Source organism: Bos grunniens, chromosome 29 (genome assembly GCF_055505025.1).
Source record: "Bos grunniens cultivar Pamir isolate PY7600 chromosome 29, Bosgru_T2T1.0, whole genome shotgun sequence".
NCBI lineage: Eukaryota > Metazoa > Chordata > Mammalia > Artiodactyla > Bovidae > Bos > Bos grunniens.
The window spans coordinates 41,089,058-41,110,813 of NC_141193.1; the positions used below are offsets into that span (position 1 = coordinate 41,089,058).

The following is a 21,756-nucleotide window of genomic DNA, read 5'->3' on the forward strand; positions in this document are numbered from 1 at the left end:
AGGCCTGGCGTGCTGCTATTCATGGGGTCACAAAGAGTCGGACACGACTGAGTGACTTATCTGATCTGATCTGATCTGATATTTAAACCTACATATTCAAAATATTATAATTTCAAAATACAATCAAGAAAAAGTTTGAAATAGTTTACTTTTTTCCCCCTTGGAAAGTCTTTAAAAGCCAATATATATTTGACACTTATTAATAATGCACTTCAATTCAAACTAGTCACACTCCAAGGGCTCAGCAGCCAATGTGACTGACTGGTGGACACTTTTCTGGATAGCACAGCTGTAGGGTGTATCTTCAGAAACTGCTAGACAGCTCCAGGGATGTCCACATTACTCTACCACATGAAATTAGGTTTGAAATTAATTGTTATTGTTGAATTTTATGTCAACTCTCAGGGCTTTGTTTCCTAAGGAGTGTCCCCTGAGAGTAGTAGCATTTTCCTCTACTTTAGTTCAGTTCAGTTGCTCAGTCATGTCCGACTCTTTGTGACCCCATGAATTGCAGCACATCAGGCCTCCCTGTCCATCACCAACTCCCAGAGTTCACACAAAGCCATGTCCATCAAGCCGGTGATGCCATCCAGCCATCTCATCCTCTGTCGTCCCCTTCTCCTCCTGCCCCCAATCCCTCCCAGCATCAGGGTCTTTTCCAATGAGTCAACCCCTCACATGAGGTGGCCAAAGTATTGGAGATTCAGCTTTAGCATCAGTCCTTCCAATACATCTCAGCAAAAGGAAGACTGGAAATTTGCTTTCACACGACATTGGGGGTTGGGGGTGGACGTCACTGGAGAAGGAAGGAATTTACCACTGCCTCAATTTCCCTTCCGTATAAGACACTTTGAAGGGCTTGTAACTATTAGCATACATTAATTGTACAATGGAATCCATGTCTATGGGATAGACATTAGCATCTCATTTCATGGATAAGAAAACTAAGGCTTACACCAAGGCTAAACAACTAGCTCAGACTCACACAGTTATAAAGAGGTGGAGAAGGACTTCAGAATAAGGGTTATGATACTTAAAAGTCTCACAGATTCACAAAGCTGGAAAGAAGTGGAGAAGGAATTCAACCAAGGGATATGATATTTAAGAGACAGGGTTACTAGAGCTAACCTTGCTTGGTCACATAAAATTTCAGAGCATGATAGTCTGAATAGTCCAGCATCCTGAAATTCCTCTTCTGACCATGAAAGCCCTGCATCTAGGCACCTCTTCACAAGCCTGGGCTAATTCTTTCCTAAGCAGTACTTGACGTTTATGTCTCTCAGTTGCTTTACCTCTAGAAAAGCTAGACAACTAAACCCTCTCTCTCATTTCTTCCTAAGACTACTAAATCAAAACTGGTCCCAACACTTTTGCCCGTAAACCAAGCAGCCACATTTTCACTCTTTCTGATTACCAAAGCTTTTGTATGAACACTCAAGAAGAAAAGTCTGGGGCTCCGCAAAGCAGTATGGTATGGATGGCAAAGACTGGCCCTGTCAACTTCTCGTGTGTGAACTGGACACATTAACGTGCCTCTCTGAGTCTCAGTTTCACAGTCTGTTAAATGAGGGCAGCAGCAATACCTGACAGGCTTGTTATAAGGATTAAAATAAAAGACAATGACGTTCCTAGCATACAGGAAGCACTCCTTGAGTCAAGGCCTTCTTTTCTTTCGCAACACACTGACCATCAATGACCCTGTTATGTTTTGCTGCTCTTTCAACTCATTCCCAATAGTTGGCCTCTTCCCCAGGAGTATTATCTGTCTATGTGCAGAGGCTTAATAAGAAATACACACGGAAATAGGACCTCAGTCAGGCCTTTCCCCCCACCCCAGCTTGCTCAGCGGAACTGAAGCGAAGAGGACAGACATTCATGTGTGTTCTTTTTCTCTGGAGGATATATTATCCCCTACTTAAAATTGTGTCAAAAATACTCTGGCCAGAATGTTCCTGAGGGATTTTACAGCACTGACCATCCCGCTCGCCCAGGCAAAGCTTTACATCCTGCCTCTAGCCATTTCTGTCTTACAGGCTCTGCAGACTGTGGTGCACACCAGGGAACGTGGCTTTGTTTAGCCCTGAAGGAGGGGATAATGAGAGAAGAGGTGAGAATCACCCAGTGCTGCAAAAATTGATGTTATTGACTGTTGGACTCAAGGAAAGAGAAAACAGCCTTGCTGAGGCTGGTGGACTGGAAGGAGGAAAGGAACCAGAAGTGGCAGCAGAGCCTACGTAATGGGAATGGGCAGACAGCACTGACTGAGGGAGTCTCATTACTGAGCAAGTTTGGTCTCAGCAATCCCCACACACCCCCAGTCAGCTTCAACCATTTTGTAAAACTTTCTTCTAACCTATTTACCTGCACTTTAAAACAATGTCTTAGATCTGATGGAAAATGTGAGTGGATTTCATGGTACTGGTTAGGTTTCCATTTTTATTTATTTAGGTTTTTTTTTCCTTATGTGCTATTTGCAATAACTGAATTTTTAGAACTCATCAAATGCTACTCTAAAAGCTTTATTAGAAAATCTTCTTCAGACAGAATGATTTTATGTCAAATTAAATTAAATTCAATAATCCATTACCTAAAACACACAGACATAGATACCGTTTCTTAATAATGCCTCTGTTACTTGTATAGAATACAGTGTTGAAGAAGATATGAAATTCACATTCTAGTAAAAACAAACAAGAATAAACACCTCCAATATAAGGGATACACATTACACTAGTAATACAAGGTGCTACATTAGTTATACAAAGTATAGCAAGGGTTTCACTAAGAGTAGAAAGTAATATAAAATAATAAACAAAAAACATAGGCAACAGAGAAGTTTCACGTGGGAGAAGATAAGCACTGGCAGAGTCCAGAGGTAGGGAGAGAAATGGTAAGTGTAGGGAGAGAAAAGGCAAATACCTTTCTAAACAATTACAATCACCATTCTAAAAGCTTTAAGGACTTCATTAAATTCTCCTTGAACAATTTAACCTGCATTTATAAATTTAATATATTAAATTTACTTTAAAGTACTTTGTCTGAAAAACAAACTTTCCCAAGTAGTTAAATAATTCCTTTATATCTAGTAAATGCAACGTAAAATATGGGAAGTTTGAAGCTTTATATGTTTCAATGCAAATAAGAAATGGTAAGAGACTCTATATCATTCATCTTACAATCTCAAGTCAAAATCAGTTCCTTGACATCCTAAAAGCGGTGTTAAATACTCTCTCTAAAAAGACAAGTACATACACTACTAAATATATGTAATTATTATATAGCAAAACATTCATAAAAAGGTTTAATTTCCTTCATTATACTATGGAAGTCCCTCAGTCATGTCCAATTCTTTGCAACTCCAGGGACTACAGCCCGCCATACTTGTCTGCCCATGGGGATTCCCTAGGCAAGAACACTGGAGTGGGTTGCTATTCCCTTCTCCAGGGGGTCTTCCTGACCCAGGGGTCTTGCTTTGCAGGTAGATGCTTTACTGTCTGAGTCACCTGGGTGAGCTCATTAATCTATAATTAATCAAAATATTTTTCCAGATTAAAAACCACTGCCCACTAAGGAAGCAATTATTCAAATTCTCTGGTTGATTTCCCAAGAAATTTTTAACAATTTCATATTTTGTTGACTGAGGTTGTAAATACGTAGAGATCTTGGCTAGGCAATGTGTAACTACAGTTATTGAGAATGACTTTTCTCATCTCCTCAATGATAAGACTAACTATTGTTTTATAATCACTATCTTATGAACTCCAAAATTTTAGGAAGGAATTTGGTTCTACCTTTTGTCCCCTGGATTCAAAATATATCATAAGGGAATCATCAGCTACACAAATTCACAACTACCAAGTTTAAAGCAAACTCTCATCACTGCTTCAGCTGGAGTTTCATTGACTTTCTTAAAATATTTCAACATCTTTTGAATAGATCCAGAGTATCTCTGAGGCTTTGTCTGTTTAAATTCTTGTTCATGATATTAGATGGATGTTATGATTATCACATCAACTAAGACATTAGAAACTAAACATCAGAAAAACTGATCATTCACCTAGAAGTATAGCAGACTATTTTTCTAAGTGGACATGGATTTCAAACCTAGGTTTTCCACCAAACATCCAGTTTCCACTTCTCCTCTATGTCATGAGGAATGAAGAGGTAAAAGGACACAAGAAGTGGAAGAAATCATTCAAAGGTAGACTCTTTAGGATTTGTGAGCTGATTAAATATCCACCGGGGCTGGAGAGTTAAAAATAATTTCAGTGTTTCTACTCTAAATGCCTAGGAGATCTGGTTGACTTCTTTCTAAAATAGTCACACACACACACACACACACACACACGCACGCATGCACATGCATGCACACACACACCCCCCAACAGCTCAGAGCACATTATTTGGTGGTGTAGGTGTGGAGACAGTGTTAGGGGACTAGCTAGAGACACATATTTGCACTTACTATACATATTTTCCCTGTTTGAAGTTCAATTCAATGATCCTTTTGAAAATCAGACTCACCATATATTTTTTCCAAACTGTATCTCATTTCAAAGCTATTCCAAGGTTGAACTTGAAAGCTTTCTATCCTCTGCTGAATAGTAATGGTCTGAGAAAAACAATGCTTTCAGTCCCTACCTACCTTTATCTATTTACTTAAAAAAAAAAAGTTTCCCACTTATGCAGCCATTTTAAAAGATGCTTATGGAGAATTATTAATGACATGACGATGTCTTTATGATACTGGTATTGAGTGAAAACACAGGATACAAATAATATACCTTAATCCTAGATATGTTCCACACATAAGACATCACATTCATAAACATACACTTACACATGCACATGAAGAAAAAGTGAAAAGAATATAGAACTTCTATAGATGAGTTCTAGGTTATGAGCAAGTATACATTTTTGTCCTTCTTGGTATTTACATAATTTCTATAATGAACATATATTACTTTTATAATCTTAAAAACAGTTGAGGACTTCCCTGGTGGTCCAGTGGTTAAGAATCTACCTGCTAATTCAGGGGACAAGGGTTTGATCCCCAGTCCAGGAAGACGCCACACGCCTCAGGGAAGCTAAGCTGGTATGCCACAACTACTGAAGCCCGTGAGCCCTAGAGCTGGTGCTCCTCAGCAAGAGAAGCCACTGCAATAAGGAACCCACACACACAACTAGAGAGCCCGTGTTCACCACAGCTAAAGAAAGCCCGTGTGCAGCAAGGAAGATCCAGTTGCAACTGTAAAGAAATAAACATTTATTTTTGTTAAGTTCAGATACAATGCATACTTTTTATAACTGATTCCTAAGTTTACTTTTCCTAAAAGGTCTGAAAGACTGCAGGTTATAAATCAATTGACTAAACATGCAACCCACATGCACAGGGCTCTAGAAAGATTCAAGAATCTACGTCAGGAATCCACCTCATTCCCCTCCTTCCAGGCTCACAGCATACTACTTGACCTCACTTTCCTCTTTGAATCCAGGTACAACCTTAAGAAAAGAAACACATCCAGGTAGATCTTAATGAACAAATAAGTCCATGTATACTTTTTAAAAGAATATGCAAGTCTAAGTACACCCATTAGAAATTAAATAATAAAATAAGACTCAATATTTGTCTCCTGCTATTCACCTCAGTTTCATTTTTAAAAGCGTATTTCCTCAGTGTCTTCCAATTAAATTCTGCCTATTTAGAAAGTCCTCAAGCCTTTTATGAGTCTAAAAAAAAGATCTAGTTTACCTCTGAGAAATATTTAGGGCCAGACCTTCTCAGGGTCAAACGTCTCCTTGTTTTATTGCTCATCTTTCCCTTCTCAATTCTTGAAAGCTAGGTTCTCCAAACAACACCAATTTATCCTGGGGAGTTTTATTATCTTATTTACTGAACTAATAACAGGTGCAGAGTTGAGCAAACAGGCCTCTTTCAAAGGGCACCTATACTTCAGTTTGTTATTAATGTCTCTTCAGTATGAGCACCCCTAAATTCATGGGAGGGTACAGGTTACCAGGCCCATGAGAATTCTTCTGGCTGATGGAAAAAAACTATGATACAAGCAAATCAGCGGACACCGGGCTCTGTATCAGATGCTAAATCTAACAAACCAGAGGACAGTTCAACAGAATTACTGAAAATAAGGAGATGCAAGAGGGAATCAAAAGCCAGAGTACCAAGTACCAGAGCAAGGGTCAAGAGCAAGACAGGTGTCCTTCCAGGCACTGCCTGTCCCAGGCACTGGGTCCCGTGTCTGGCATTTATTCTGGTGCTAGAAGTTCCTGCCTGTGTGGCCCTGGATAATTATACCTCTGGGACTGGGTCCCTTTACCTGTAAAATGGGTTTATTAACCAAACTTCTCTTAGGGTCACAGGGAAGATTAGATGATTTGAAGTACTTTGAACAGTGCCTGACCCGTCATAAGTACTCTGTGAATACTAGCTACTGCTAGGAAGCATGCTAAGCTATGCAGATGGATAGGCAAAATCTCAATGGTAAAGTCGCTCAGTCGTGTATGACTCTTGGCTATCCCATGGACTGTAGCCTACCGACTGTAGGCTCCTCTGTCCATGGGATTTTCCAGGCAATAGTACTGGAGTGGATTGCCATTTCCTTCTCCAGCGGATCTTCCCAACCCAGGGATCGAACCCGGGTCTCCCCCATTGTAGACAGATGCTTTACCATCTGAGCCACCAGGGAGGGAAAGAAGTACTGAACCATGAATTCCCAAATGAGGATACTAACTGGTAAATGAACCAAGTTATAGGGGCAGTTTCCCTGTGTTTAGTGCGGGACTTCCACACATTTTCTGCTTACAGTTGACTGGCTATTGTAATTCGTCACCTTTCACTTGCATATTCCTAATTGAGGCTCTGTGTTCCTGAAAGAGGGGAACACATTATAGTGTTTTTCAAATTGTTACTTATGACCTACTCTGTACTCTTTCATGTTCAATAATAAAGGTAAATGAAGAAAACAGTTTTAAAGTAGTCAGTATAAATTATATTTCAACTATTTTTATCATTATAATACATTTAGTAAAAATGTTGATCAAAATTATAGGAAAGAAACAAATCTTTAAAATGTAAAAATAGAATAGAATATACCAAAATGCATATCTTTTGATAAAGTTAAGTAGTGCTTTGTGAACCTTGTATAGAGTTCCAATCTTGTAACTGAGTTATTTTATTTTTAAATTTATTTTTCATTGATGGAAAATTGCTTTGCAATTTTATGTCGGTTTCTGCCATACAACAGGAATCAGAAATCAGTCATAATTTCATATATATATATATATGTATATACATACACACACACACACACACACACACCCCTTCTCTCCTGATCCTCCATCCCACCGCTATACAGAGATGAAATTTTTGATTTATATTCTTTGTGGACTGCAGTACATAAAGTTTTAAATATTGACTACTTTGGTTATCTATGTTACTTCGACAAATATTAACGTATAACAGTTGCTCAACAAACTTGCTGACTCACTGCTTTTACTCCAAACAAACTATAAGACAGTCCTTCCCAAATTTGTCTTATGATAAGAATCACCTAGGGTCATTTCCAGATTCTCAGAGATTCTGAGTTTGGAGAAACACTATTATTTACTCTCATTAGTTCCATCCCTCAGTCATGTCCAACTCTTTGCAACCCCATGGACGACAGCATGCCAGGCTTCCCTATAAGAAGAGGTAATAACCTGCTATTGGAAAATAAATTTGTTGAAAGCAAAATTTGCTCTCCTCGTTGTATGTCTATTTTTATTTACTGGTATTATACCTAATCCAAAGAGGTACTCTGTAAAATACATCCAGTTGTTTCAACAGTGAACATTCATTTATTCAGCAAGTATTTATTGATCATTTGCAACAAAATCATGTAAGACATGATCCCTGCCCTCTAGTAGCTCAGTGTAGATTTATTTCAGAACTATGATGGGGTGCCCTGAGGATCAGATGATCTTAAGCCAAAAATAAAAGGAGACTTGAACGCACATATGTGACATAAGTCTTGGGTAATCTACCCTTCAGAATGTTCACAGGATTAAAAAGCACTAAAACTGCAATGGATAGAGGAGCCTGGCAGTTGATAGAGGAGTTGATGGGGCTGCAGAGTCGGACACGACTGAGCACATGAGTACGGAGAAACTGCAATGGCAACCACATGCAGAAGCCCTCTTCTCTAGTTAATACCATTCAAATACAGAGGAGCTGAGAACCAGCCCCACACAGCTGAGGAGAACTTGGTATCAGGGCAGGACAGGAGAAAGAAGATAAATCCAAAAGAAAAATTCTTCACAGAACTGGACAGCCTGTCCCCAGTCTTACTGGCACTAACTTGATCCAAACTATTAACTTCTTTCACCTGAATTATCACAAGAAGTTCTAACTGGTCTTCCTCTGCCAACCCTTGTCCCCTTAAAGTCTCTCTTAAACACAGTAGCCTGAGCAACCTTATGACTCCTCCGCTTAAAACCCTGCGAGCTTCCCATTTCACTGAAAGAAGCTGAACCTACAAAGCTTGACATGATCTGCTCACTCTGACATTCTCCTGAACTTCCTCTTGCTAGCCACACTGGCTTCTTAGACGTTCCTTAAAATGTCATCTCAAGGCTCCTGCGCTTTCTGCTACCTTTCCCTACATGGTTAGTCCCTTCACACCCTTTACGTCTTTCATCAAAAGTCCCCTTCCTAGTGAGACAGACCCTCACTAACCACTTCACCTAAAACTAACTTCAGCCCCTTTCCACAGTCACGTTTTTGACTGATGGCCCTTCCATGTTTTGCTTTTCTTTTCAGCATTTATCAGTGGTAGCACGTATTTTACTTAACTGTGTTTTTAATTGTCTGTTTAGCTTACAAGCATGTACATGGTATAAGGATAGGGATTATTGTCTATTTTATTTCACCCTCTATACCTCTGTGTCTAGCTACTGACCTGACACATAACAGATGCTCATTAAATATCTGGTGAATGAATGAATGCAGAATACAGAGAAAAGCCTCATGCTTTTACTCTAACCACCATTTACAAGAAAGAAGAGAAGAAACAGTAAAATCAGACTAAGTAAAACATATGCAATTTTATTATTTACTTACTTCCTTACTTTACTTAAAAAAAAAAAAGATTTGGGGTATGGATGACACATAAATTACAGTGTCACACATCTCTATTATCTATTTAGGAAGGTTTTCAAAAGTTTAGAGTGGAACAGACCTAATTTAAATGTAGGCTTCATAAACACCTAATATTTGTTTAACATTAGATAAGTTATTTTTGTTCCCTAAACTTTAGTTGGGGCTTCCCTTGTAGCTCAGTCATTAAAGAGTCTGCCTACAGTGCAGGAGACCTGGGTTCAATCTCTGGGCCAGGAAGATCCCCTGGAGAAGGAAATGGCAACCCACTCCAGTATTCTTGCCTGGAGAATCCCATGGACAGAGGAGCCTGGCGGGCTGCAATCCATGGGGGTCACAAGAGTAGGACACAACTTAGCGACTAAACCACAACCACCACCACCACCAAACTTTAGTTTTACTCATCTACAAAATAATGATGATAATACTTCTCTCACAGCCCACTGGAAAGAATTTTGAGAGAACAGGTGCAAAGTTACTGGTGTAGTCCTGGCTCGTGCCAAGAGCTTAAAAACGATAGCTATTGTTCATTTTGCTGATTTACTCTTTATTAACTTCTTTATAAATTTTGTTTTGAATTAAAGACCCTCATTAAAAATTATAACTCCACTATTTTGAGTAGATTTAGGCATTATAAACTAAATAACTGAGTAGGTGCAGAACCATTTGGAGACCATAATACAGGGGCCCAGTGAGAGACTAATACATAATTGACCTCCTAAAAGAGATGGTTATTCAATTGGAACCCTGGTAAGATACCACCCCTGATATGGAGAGCTATTCTATAAATTGTCTACACACTCTGATTCATGATTCTAAGCCTTGTCTATAACAAATAATGTTTATTAAAAACATCAATATGCAGGGCTATTGTAGAATCTAGCAAAGAGTAGGTGTCATCAGCATATAAGCAGACATAGTTTCTACAAGTTAAACTTGTAATCGTTCCATCAGTTATTTTTCGAATTCCTAAAATACAAACTAAGAATAATGAAGAAAATATTATTAATATATAGTTCCTGTGCTCAAAATGCTTAAAATCTGCTTGGGGTGAGACAATATCCAAACAAACAAAAAGTAGCTAGCGATGGATAATAATGCAAGTGACAGGATAAGGCAATATAAGAGTCATTGCCATGAATGAGGGAGAAACTTCACTTACAAAATCAAAAGGGGAATAAAGTAAGGGAATTCGTGTGGCTGGCATCAACTTCTTGGAAGACAGATACCCTGTACTATTTTTTAAAGGGAGGATAGAATTTATTTAAGCATGACCGTGCAGAGAAGGGATTCCCATTGCAAGAAACAATTCTAGCAAATGCTCAGAGGCAGAAAACCATGGGGTGCTTGGAACAAAGCAACTTCACTGAGTAAATCTGGTAGAAATGAGCATGATGAATGTCTGCAATCTAGGGTGCTTAGGCATCCAACAAATTGTTTTAGTGTGAATTATTGATTACCTCCAACCTAACTTTACAACCTGGCTGTACAGATGCAAAGGACATGAGTGATAATAAGTGGCTTGTGATCCCCAAATTCAGCATTCAAACCAAAACCTATATGACTTTAAAATCTGTAGTTTCCTTTTTCTCAAAAGAACTTAACAAGCATTAAGGTAATTAAATCTGGGAAGAAGCTGATTAAGTAATTAAGAGAAATCTGGGACTTAGTACAATCATTTAACAAGTATTTACTGAGCACTTACTATGCCTTTGCCATTCTTCCTGATGTTGATGACATAGATATGAACAAAGCAAACTGAACTCTCAGTTCCCAGTTCCATAGTTTATACATTAGCATACGTGATGGTGGGTTTCACGGATAGCTCAGCAGTAAAGAATCCGCCTACCAATGCAGGAGATAGGGGTTCAATCCCTGGGTCAGGAAGATCCCCTGGAGAAAGAAATGGCAAACCATTCCAGTATTCCCACCTGGGAAATCCCAAGCCTACAGTCCTTGGGGTCACAAAGAGTTTGTGATGGTGATGGTAATGGTGGGAGAAGGGATATTATATGTAAATAGGTTTCTCTTCCACTATAGATATCTTTTCATCGGGTTCAGTTCCTCAAATTTCTTAACAAGATTGCTATTAAAGGCAACTCTGAAGCCTTGCTCCTATTTGGTGGTCTCAATTTTATCAATCATGAATTAAATTAATTGAGCACTTAATACATTCTAAGAACATTTTTACAGTGTTTACGTGTCTTATTTCACTTAATTGTTATAATCCCTAAGAACTATCATTATCCTTATTTTACAGATAAAAATAACTGAACTTCAGGTAGGTTAAGATAATTTCTTATACACAAAATTTCTGGAAATAAATGGGGAAGATAGAACTAAACAGTTCTCTTGGAATCCCCAAAACCCACACTTTAAAATCATTCTGCTATGCTCTTTTCCCAAAGAGCTCTTATATTTACCCTCAAGGAATTTCAAAATGAAAAGAGCAGAATTCTTGAATCCTGGCAGCAGGATTTACTAGAACAAACAGTAAATGAAGGGTCAGGAGGCCTAAGCCATGTATTAGGTGTACTGCCGCCACATGTGGAACATAGAAACTGGTCATTTCCTTTCTCTACCTTAGTTTTCTTATCTGTGAAATGGGTCTAATACCCACCATTCATATTTCAGATATCGTAGATCCACAAGTGTATATAAGTAAGTTTATAGCAGCAAATGAAAGGAGGGAAATAATGAGATAATGAACATAAAATTATTTAGCAAATGAAAAAGTATCATGCAGATGTAAGTCATTATCATCAGTATCATTACTTTCTAAAACTAGATCCCTTTCTATAGATAAGAAGGACATCTGGTACAACAAATTTCCTATGTTTATCAAAGAGGTAGCTTTTGTACAACATAAGCAATTTGAGATGGAAGAAAAATTATTGTAATGATCATATTATTCTTTTTGTGTGAGTAGACAGATTAAACTGCTCTAAACATATTCTTCTTTAAAAAAGTTAAAAGATAAACCTAAGCCAACATGATATAAATATTTTATCAAACTAAACATCTTTACACTAACAAGAAAACACAGAATATAAATAATGCTCTCTGTCTATAAGTTTTCATTTCCTTTCCTCCTGTAGAAAGTTCTCCTTCTAGAAATAGGTGGCAAATTAACACAATTTCTAAGGAGTTAGATTGAGGTGATTGTTCAGCCAATTCTCACAACACTGGCTTTGGCTCCTATTTATTAGTTTTACCCTGGCAGCTTGTGCTCAGCCTTGTAAGACCTCACACTCCATCCATTCCAACTATTTGCAACTCTCCAAAGGATTCCATGCTTTTGTCATTCTCTCTACCAGGCATGCCTTCCTCACCGCAGGCTCGTTAGCAAAACTCCGTTAGCTATCAAGATTCAACTCTTTGTGACTTCAAATCACAGTGAAAACTTTCTTGACAACTCCAGGCAAAACTGGCCAGTGTTCTGCTTTGTTTTGTCACGACAGTGGCCTGCATAGGTGTCCATTTCTGGTCCTGTAATATTTCAACCCACTTATTTGCTTCCACGCTTGTGTCCTTTCCAAGACAGGAAACTTCTTGAGAGCAAAGCCTGTTTTCATTGATCTTAGTTTCCCAGACTAAGATCACAGTCTGGGAAATCATAATGCATAAATCATAATTGTTCTTCAAAATTTTTGGTAGATAAATGAATAAATGGTGAAACATGAGTCACATTCTGATATCTCTATGTATGTGTATTAATCCTTGATTTTAATGCCTTGATTGTTACATTAAAAACAATACTGTCTCAAAAAATTGTGTTTATTGTACTATGTCATAAATGTCCAAATAATGAAACTATCATTCTAGAATAAAAGACTGTGACCTCAGGGGCTTTTTCTGTGCAGAAAAGCATAAGCAAGAGCTTTTGCTATCCTTTGAATTTTAACCACCTGAAAGTTTTAGGTCACTGTAACACCAATCATGTCAAATCATGGCAACATGAGCAGTGACACACTATAAAAGAAACTTTATCATAACCGAGAAAATAACTTATTCTGGGCACAATGGAAACAGAAGCAAATACTTTTAAAATGTAATATAAAACAAAAATTAAAAATAAAAATAGCTTGGAAGACTTTACTGCACCAACTTGGTAAAATACAGAACCCAAGTGAATTACAAACTCTTCTGCAAAACTTGCTATCTCAGAAGGAAAAGATAACTCTAATATAAAATTATAAAGTACATAAGAAAGTACAAGATCTAATTATTGACAGGCATAAGTATATTAAAAGTTGAAGATAAACTACTAAAGCACGGTTAAATATGTTGTATGTGGCAACGTATGCCATCTGAGTTTCCATTGAAGGTGTTATATCGGAGTACAGATTTGCAAAACTACTAAGAATTTATCATTCAAAAGTTATCTGAATTAAGATATTTTTGGTAAAACTCTTTTCATTCTTTTGCTTATGAACTTAAATGAGAAGAGATTAAAACTAAGCCCACAAAGAACACTGACAGTAGTTAATAGCAAAAAAAAAAAAAAAAAAAAGGATTTCCCAAAATTCATATTAAAGGAAGTTTGGACTCAAGTTTTCTTGCAATTCTGAAATACAACATCAAATATCAAAACAATCATCTCTTAACCTAACTTTTTAATGGAGATATATCTGAGAACATGTTTCTTCCTCAAAAAAGTTGAGGAGGGAAAACATTTACAATTCATTGAGTTGAGGAAACAATGCATGCCATACCAATAATTTTGAATAGGAGGTGGTGAAGGAGAAATCCAAGCTGATATTTGGGCACACTCTCTAGCTTTTTAAACATGTCTTTTCATACTTTCACCATATCCATCATAGGCATGGAGAAAACTGACAGGTGAAGTTAATCTTAAAAGTAGTAGAAAGTAAATTCTATAGAACTCTGCAAAACGGTCCACAGAATGTTTCCAGGTTGTAGTTGTAAAAGAATTGGTCATCAAAACACAAATACTACCTGTTTGAAATTCAAATAGAAAACAAAGAGGCTTACAAAAGAGTGAGCAGCAGGGAGTTCTTTAATAAAACTTGTAAACACAGAAAATGAAACTTTAGTACCCAGATACATTCAAATATTCCTGCAGTAAAATAAAAGGGGAAATATTTTACATTGACTCTTTTTTTTTTTAGATTTCTATTTTAGCTATTAAGTCTTCATTGCCTTTATAAATATATATATATATATTTGTTTTGTTTTTTTTTTTCCCTGAAAGGCAATCACATTCCTTTTGGCCTTTCTTCAATAAGACATACAAGTTCAAAATGCTAACAGAGGATACAATTCACTTAAATTATGCAACTGGAATTCCACAGCTGGCCTGTCTGGCTGGCTCAGTGCTCAGTGAACACAGCGTCAGAAACCCTCTCCAGTAATAACAAAGTCCTTCCAGACAAGGGGTAAATCTCCCAAACTTAAGCTTAACTTTGGCTGCTCATTAGCTTCAGCAAGTGAATGTCAACAGGGTGACAACGTCAGGGCAGCGGTGTGCCCACACAGCCTAAGCCCGCAGCCCACTCAGCGCTGAGATTTTGTACGATCAATATCAGCAACTTCCAGTGATAATAATTTGTTTATATGAACGGAATGGTCAGGTATCCCACAGATCACATCCTAATGTCATTACAGCCACTGAATTTAATCCCCGGCTCTTAAACAATTAAGCTGCATGAAACCAGGCAGCTCACAGCACTTTTTAAAAGAGAGACTTTAAATCCTAATCTAAAAGCACGCTCTAGGGCTTTCACCTTCTGATTTCTTGGTTCTGGCCTACTTCAATAATATTCATCTTTTCTTCCCCCCATTGCACCGCCCCCCCCCCCAAGTGTGAGCGTGAACCTGAATTGCAAACAGTTAAACCTGAAGGTCACTTCCCAGCAGCGTTCCAACATGCTCCCCCGGCGAGGCTGCACGGCCACAATAAAACAAAGCCCTTGCAACCACCTGTAATAATCTGCCTGTTCAGCCAGCAATCCGAAAAGTCCTGAAGCTACACAAGGTAGACATTTTCTGCAGCTGATTTCACATTTATATTGCGCCCAGTTGCCGGCTCGGCGCCTCTTACCTTCACGTTAGTCCGGAGTGCACAGTAGCATGCAAAGAACATTGCAGTGAATAAGGAGCATATGGACCGGTGTTCAGCTTCTCAGCACAGCGCAAGCCCCACACACACGATCCTGGGCATGTGCTACTAAGGAGCATCCGTTCCCTCTGTCAGTTTGAAAATGCATTGATCTCTGTTTTCTCTGACTACAGAACGACATGTCTTGAAGGCACCGAGTGAGGGCTCGAAATCTCTTCATTGGCTATATATAGCATTGTGCCCAGTAATTTCAATTAGCCGAGAATTCAGCATCTGAAAGTTAAGACTTCAGTTGCTTTTCCTTCTAGCATTTTAAATCACTGGGTTTAAAAAAAAAAAAAAAAACGGGAGGGGGGAATGAGCTCAGCCAGGAAGGAGGAGGGGGGGGGAAAGGTGAAGAATTGAAATTTAACCAATGAGTTACTTATATTTCTGGAGAGCCCTGGTACTATCCTATTAGATACTTTACAAGGGGATTGCATCAAGCAGACTGTGAACGAAGAGGAAACCCTTTTCCCTTTGGAGGTTTAATATGAGCTCTGCACTATATTCTAGACTCTTCTGATGCAGCGCCCTGTTTGGCAAACACTACCAATCACTGCAAACGTATCTCATCCTGCTTTCCTGTGTGGAATAGGACCGAGACCAAAGGATCCCTGTCTTCTAAAGTCCCCTAAAATGTAAGATGGGTCCCCTTGGGGTGATCTGCAGTTCCACGGCTGAAAAGTACCACCTTTTCTTACTTTGCTGTCCTGTAATATCTGTTACATCTTCCAGGGATATCTAAAGTTGAGAAGCTCACTAATAAAACTATGCATCCAATTTTCCCAAACTAACCTTTATTGATAGATGACAATCGATAATAGAAGATGAGATTGGAATGAAGAGAGAAGATTCCAGGGGAAAACATAACCACAGACTCAGTAGCTACTGCTGCTGAATATAATATGTTCAGCTGGTTCTGGAAGGGAGAGAGCGAGAGAGAAAAATAAAAGCTTCTGCCCCCACGAATCCAGAAGGGGGTAAAAAAAAAAAAAAAAACAACTTAATTCAAAAGCATCGTCAGATTCTCCTGTCTGTTGTCATTCCTCTCAGACACCGGATGCTGCAAATTAACTCAATTTTTACTGAGTCAAAAGGGCAAAGTACAATTTAAGGTTCTAAACTTATTTCCAGCCTTCGGAAGCCCTAATGCTCAGCTAGAATTCTCAAGCTATTGGCTAAATGCAAGCAGAAATGAACAGTTCTCACTGCAGCAAAAATAGGAGGAGGAAAAAGAGTGGTTTGTCTTTGCACAACGTTCTCCATCGGCTTACAGCAACAGGGAGACCAGCATAACTCACTGGAAAAAGCTGCAGTGACTTTTAGGGTTTTTCTTTAATGTGTTTTGCATAAGCCACCTCCCCTCTGGAGCCTGCAGCGGTGCTGAGGCAGTCAGAGCACTGGGCATTGCTCCTGAGCGGCTTCAGAAGGGAGCAAGGTATTTAAGGCAAAGAAATTAGAAGAAAAAGAAAAGCAGGGTTTTCTATTTCTCTCTTAATGACAAGCATTCAGAAAAGTGTCGTCAGTTCTGACTAAACAGCTATTTTGGGCTGTCATTGTTTGTGCCTTTTTTTAGGATGGAAAAAGGCAATCTTGTCTTAAGCTAGAGATTATTTAGCATCATAAGAGAAGGCATCCACTTAATTTGATTTCCAGTTCCGTCTGTCATATGAGTCTAGGTAATTACAAATTTTAAGCACTTGCAACACAACCAGTGATTTCCAGGACACTAAAAAATTGACAAGGATGCCCAACTCTCATCATTTCACAACTTGTATTAATGGCTTTAAATACAGAACCAAGCATTTGAGTTGAATAACACTTTCCTCTCCTGAGGTCATAGCAGGCCACATTTCCTGCAGCTATTCCCAATAAATGAATCCAAACATAGAAACTCAAGGCCATGGAAAACACAGGAGAATTTTAAAATGACTTTCTTCTTTGGGGGTTCAGAGGATTTTTAAAAATCACATTTTCAGTCTGTGAGTAAGTTCACTTTTTTTCATTAGGAATAGTGGGAAAAAGCAACTGTATGTCTTTTTTTATTATTATCTTAATACATTCTAAGGTATTCGGATGGCCTAGGAGAGACAGAGCAAAAAAGCTGAAAATGTTCTAAATCTCAGACAGTTCACAGGCAAGGGTTAAATAAAAATGAAGTTACAAGTGAAAAAGCACATGTAGGTTTCCTGGACAAGTTAATCAGTGAGGACTTCAGATCTGACTTGAGATACAGCGGTAATAGTTACATATTTCAGAGAAAGGCTCTTCCACTTACAAACCTGCTTAAAACCTCCACAAACACTTATCCATCCCAAAGCATCCCCACATAGACGTGCTCTACCTGTAGATGTATTGCCTTATTTTCTTAAATGTACTAGGATAGCTGACTTATTATTGCCAATTCAGACATGCAGGAAATGAGGCATGAACTACAATGACAATGTTCCACCTAAAAGTATTCCCTATTTGTAGTCAGAGCCTTCAACAGGAGTAATATTTGCTATTGTAAAAGGAAATTATAACTGGTTACATATTTTTAGAAACAATATAGTAAATCTAGGCTGTAGTGCTCATAAGCAAATAGTTGTAAAATATTACTTCCATGTCAGATTCTTTCTTTTACCATTTGTGAAATGAAGATTTCTAAAATAGGAATAATATTTAATTCATAGTGTCATGGAGAAGATAAAAGATGAATCCTATCATCAAAATAGTCTAGATGGATTGAGGACTTAAGTATAAAAATTAAAACCATAAACGTATTAGAAGAAAACAGATTTGGTTTGGGTTTAGATTTTGTATCATATTGACCGGAGAATCCTGAAGCCATAAAGATAAACAAATGTTGAGTATATAAATATATAAAGCTTCTGTTTGGCTAAATTATATGTAATGATAAATGACAAACTGGGAAAATATTTGTAACACATTCAATGGAAATTATTTTTTAAGTAAAAAGAATTTTTGTAAATCACTAAGAAAAAATATAAAACTGAATAAAAAAAACCAGGTAAAGAACATAAAGTGGCAATTTACAAAAAGACCACAAGACACATTAAAAATCCTCCACTTCATTCATATTTAGGGAAAAGCATGCAAATTAGGAAAGGTTTTTAAATTTAACACATTGAGTACTAATGAGAATGCATTAATTTGAGGAAACTTTTTGGAGGGAAATATATCAAATATTTTTAAAAGCACATTACTATCACACCAGACAGAATGGCCATAACCAAAAAATCCACAAACAACGAGTGCTGGAGAGGATGTGGAGAAAATGGAAGCCTCCTACACTGCTGGTGGGAATGCAAACTGATACAGCCACTATGGAAGACAGTACAGAGAGTCCCTGAGAAACTAGGAATAAGCCACCATGTGACCCAGCAATCCCACTTCTAGATATATACCCTGAGGAACCCAAAACCAAAAAGACACATGTACCCCAAAGTTATTGCAGCGTGATTTACAACAGCCAAGACATGGGAACAACCTGGATGTCCATCGACAGATGAATGGATAAAGAAGCTGTGGTACATACATACAATAAAGTACCACTCAGCCGTGAAAAGGAATGCGTTTGAGCCAGGTCTAAAGAAGTGGATGAACCTAGAGCCTATTATACAGAATGAAGTACGTCAGAAAGAGAAACACAAATATTGTATATTAACACACAAATATGGAATCTAGAGAGATGGTACGGACGAACCTATTCATAGAGCAGCAGAGGAGATGCAGGCATAGAGAACAGGCTTATGGACAAGGGTGGGGAGAAGAGGGAGAGGGTGAGATGAATGGAGAGAGCAGCAAGGAAGCATGTACACTAACGTATGTAAATAGATGGCCAACATATGTATATACACACACACATATACATTATAAACATTCATTCGTGCAAGACTTAGTTGTAAGGTGTATATTTATCACAGAATACTATGCAATTATTAGAAAATATAAGGTACATGTACATATTTTGATACTGGAAGATGTCTAAGTTATAATGTTAGATGTACAAATAAGGTTGCCAAAGAGAATGTGTGCTATGAGCCCATATCTGTGTGTATATTCATATACAGTTGTGGTAGGTGTGTAGGTGCGTGTGTGTAAAATTTTGACAATGATCATCGGAGACTGAGACTTGGCTTATGTGAGCAGTATGATATTACCTTCATTTTTCAATTTATATCCCTCCATATACTACAGACATCTCATCCACAATGAGGTGAATATTCTCCTCAGTAAATGAGGGAAATAAAGACAAAAACAGGAAACATTAGGACATGTAAGGGGATTTGCCTGTTCTTGTATTCATTAAGCAGAGGTCACGGGACAATCATGATGTGAGAGATGGGAATCTACCTTCTGAGTTGATCTGAGTTCCCGAATGCCAAGTGTGGTGCAGACATCTCCCTGGAATGCATGTATTTCTAATGCATGTGATATATTTGTATTGAAGCATGGCCAACTACTTTATTTGGTTCTTAAAATGACTACCAATAACCTCAGATATGCAGATGACGCCACCCTTATGGCAGAAAGGGAAGAGGAACTAAAAAGCCTCTTGATGAAAGTGAAAGCGGAGAGTGAAAAAGTTGGCTTAAACCTCAACATTCAGAAAACGAAGATCATGGCATCTGGTCCCACCACTTCATGGGAAATAGATGGGGAAACAGTGGAAACAGTGTCAGACTTTATTTTTGGGGGCTCCAAAATCACTGCAGATGGTGACTGCAGCCATGAAATTAAAAGATGCTTACTCCTTGGAAGGAAAGTTATGACCAACCTAGATAGCATATTCAAAAGCAGAGACATTACTTTGCCAACAAAGTTCCGTCTAGTCAAGGCTATGGTTTTTCCAGTGGTCATGTATGGATGTGAGAGTTGGACTGTGAAGAAGGCTGAGCGCCGAAGAATTGATGCTTTTGAACTGTGGTGTTGGAGAAGACTTTTGAGAGTCCCTTGGACTGCAAGGAGATCCAACCAGTCCATTGTGAAGGAGATCAGCCCTAGGTGTTCTTTGGAGGGAATGATGCTAAAGCTGAAACTCCAGTACTTTGGCCACCTCATGCAAAGAGTTGACTCATTGGAAAAGACCCTGATGCTGGGAGGGATTGGGAGCAGGAGGAGAAGGGGACGACAGAGGATGAGATGGCTGGATGGCATCACCAACTCGATGGACGTGAGTCTGAGTGAACTCTGGGAGTTGGTGATGGACAGGGAGGCCTGGCGTGCTGCGATTCATGGGGTCGCAAAGAGTCAGACACGACTGAGCGACTGATCTGAACTGAACTGAAAATGACTATCAAGTAAATTTGACATGAGGCAAACTTTACTTTATGCAGGCAAATTTTACTTTATGTACTGAGTTCAGAAACTGCCCTATTCATATATTTAGTTTGTATCTCTCTCTCTCTCTCTTTTTTTTTTTTGGTTTGCAATGAACATTGCTATAGACCGAATGTTTGTATTCTTCCAAAATCCATATGTTGAAACCTAAACCCCAATTTAGACCTCCGAGAATTGATTAGGTTTTCATGAATGGGATTAGTATCTTTACAAAAGCAACCCCATAAAACATCATTGTCCCTTCCACTACAGAATACAGAGTATATCTGTGAGGATACAGGGAAAAGGCCATCTACGAGCCAGGAAGCTGACACTCACCAGACACCACACTGGACTTATAGACTCGAGAACTGTGAGAAAGACATTTTTTGTTGTTCATAAGCCACCTGGTCTACAGCATTCTGCTGCTGCAGGCCAAATGGACTAAGACAAGCATGTAATACTTTTTAGAACATAACCTAGTTTTATAATTTTTTAAAAAACTATTAAAGAAATATATAATTTATTAACATAATAACATCAACAATGTCTATCGATATATAAAAAAATTATATCTCTTAAAATTTTCCTTATCTACAAAATAAGATTCGGCTATCTAGCCCTTTCAGACAGTAAAATTGGTACTTTTGCTTGCTTTTTGTTTTGTTTTGTTTTATTTAGCCAAGATAGATATGTATGTTTAAATGTTAAGAATCCACTAGTTTGTACTCCAAACCAATTAAATCAGAATCTCTGGGGGTGAAACTAAGGCATCAATATTTTATAAAGCTCCTCAGGTGATTCCAGTGTGCAGCTAAGCCTGAGAATACCGATTCTGTAAAGGGACAGAGAGTAAATATTTTAGGCTTGTGAGCGATACGAGCATGGTCACAACTGTTCAACTTCGACACTGTAGTGAGAAAAGTGATAGATCTTACATAATGTGTCTCAATAAAACTTTATTAACCTTAATGTTTAAATTTCACATGGGCTTCCCTCATAGCTCAGTTGGTAAAGAATCTGCCTGCGATGCAGGAGACTGCGGTTCAATCCCTGGGTTGGGAAGATCCCCTGGAGACAGCAAAGGCTACCCACTCCAGTATTCTGGCTGGAGAATTCCATGGACTAAGTCCATGGGGTCGCAAAGAGTCAGACA

At 38.3% G+C, this 21,756-nt stretch overlaps 1 protein-coding gene across 17 annotated transcripts in view; it reads right to left on the bottom strand.

Moving 5' to 3' along the window:
* DLG2 (discs large MAGUK scaffold protein 2) overlaps positions 1-21,756 on the bottom strand; it is a 2,335,250-nt gene that overhangs the window by 1,612,164 nt on the left and 701,330 nt on the right. Inside the window, exon 1 of one of the 17 annotated variants that reach the window (XM_086384631.1) lies at positions 15,216-15,573. The exons of 15 other annotated variants lie outside the window; for them this stretch is intronic. In XM_086384631.1, the coding sequence (XP_086240757.1) occupies positions 15,216-15,257 (42 nt within the window). In that variant the 5' untranslated portion in view covers positions 15,258-15,573. Of the gene's footprint in view, positions 1-15,215; positions 15,574-21,756 lie in introns of those variants that run through there. One more of the 17 variants, XM_086384628.1, reaches the window with a different exon arrangement.